The sequence below is a fragment of the Leiobunum rupestre genome, chromosome 11 (assembly GCF_980474605.1).
Source record: "Leiobunum rupestre chromosome 11, qqLeiRupe1.1.hap1, whole genome shotgun sequence".
Taxonomy (NCBI): domain Eukaryota; kingdom Metazoa; phylum Arthropoda; class Arachnida; order Opiliones; family Sclerosomatidae; genus Leiobunum; species Leiobunum rupestre.
In genome coordinates, this window is record NC_143394.1 from 26895173 (window position 1) to 26896449 (window position 1277).

The window sequence follows — 1277 nt, forward strand, 5'->3', positions numbered from 1 at the left end:
TAAGGACATTCTGAATCTTCGCACCGACAAGCCGATGCGTCAAAAACAACTCACTATTTTGTAGTCGTACTGCTTTCCTTGAGAACGGCGTGATGCGGATGATAAAACCCCTTTTGAGCTGCACGTTCGTCTTCCGATATTAGAGACATGTGTGCCAGTTGATGTACTCTTTCATGAAGGTTCGATATTGTTCGTATAGTTCGGGATCTAATTGTAGTCGCTTTTCTTGATTCGTGAACCTTCGAACTGCCATTTTTCTGTAGTATCCAAGTTCTTCAGGACCTTTTAACGGAATGCGAACGACGTACCTCAGTACCAGCATTCTTTTGTGCGAGTGGTGAATTTGGAATAGCTTTCTTTACACTGAAGTTCAGTGGCGGTTAGTGCTCGTTTTGAAGCGATCTCTTCTAATGCCCAGAACCTTTCAAGTTGCTCATCGATGGTACAAGGATGTATTGGGATTGCTGGAGCTTGTGCAATTGAATTCGTCACTACCGTTGTGCTGCTTATAACCCAACCAAATACCGTATTTATTCCTCCAGCGTTACCTGGTCGTCCCCTACAGATACCATCTCGGATAATATGTATATAGACGTCAGCGCCCATTAGTACATCAATAGGTCCCAGCTGTTGGAATGTCGAATCTGCAAGCTTGATTGTCTTAATGTGATCCCAAGATGCGACGTCTATAGGAAGGTTCGGTAAATCTGCAGTGACAATGTTCAGGACCAGTGCATCGAACTTGATTGGAGCGCCGCCGTCATCTGTTCTGATATTGAGTTGAACGCTCCCACGGGAAGTTCTAACTCCCACAGCTCCGATACCTCCTATTGTGACATTAAGACGTCTTCGTTTGAGTTGTAGTGTCTTACAGCATTGCTCAGTGATGAAGCTGGCCTGTGAACCAGAATCGAGAAGTGCTCGAATTGATTGAAATTGACCATTTGATAACTCGACCTGAATGATTGCGGTGGCCAAGACCACTTGAGATAGAACAGTGTCTCTGGATACCAAGCAGTTAACTCCAGCTGGACCCGTCGCTGGCTCCATTGACTGAGATTCTTGATGCAGAAGTGTATTGTGTTTCGCTGAGCACTTCCAGAATTACACTTTGAAACCTAATGGTCGCCTCGCAAACAGTTATAGCATAATGAGCGTTCCTTAATGACCTTCCAAAGTTCCTCGATCGTAGATTTTAGTAGTCGTTCACATTTGTAGACGGGATGGGCTCCCCCACAAATGGTACAAGAGTTTTGTACTGCGCCATGATGTGCAAC

At 44.9% G+C, this 1277-nt stretch overlaps 1 protein-coding gene across 1 annotated transcript; it reads right to left on the reverse strand.

The window, feature by feature from the left end:
• Positions 1-309: 309 nt before the first annotated feature.
• LOC149922089 (uncharacterized) lies at positions 310-1050 on the reverse strand. Its single transcript, XM_090162245.1, has one exon. The coding sequence runs from the start codon at positions 1048-1050 to the stop codon at positions 310-312; it is 741 nt and encodes a 246-aa protein (XP_090018371.1).
• Positions 1051-1277: the final 227 nt, after the last annotated feature.

Excerpts from the sequence above, each read along its gene's own strand:
- LOC149922089 (XM_090162245.1), bottom strand. The coding sequence starts at position 1,050 with ATGGAGCCAGCGACGGGTCCAGCTGGAGTTAACTGCTTGGTATCCAGA.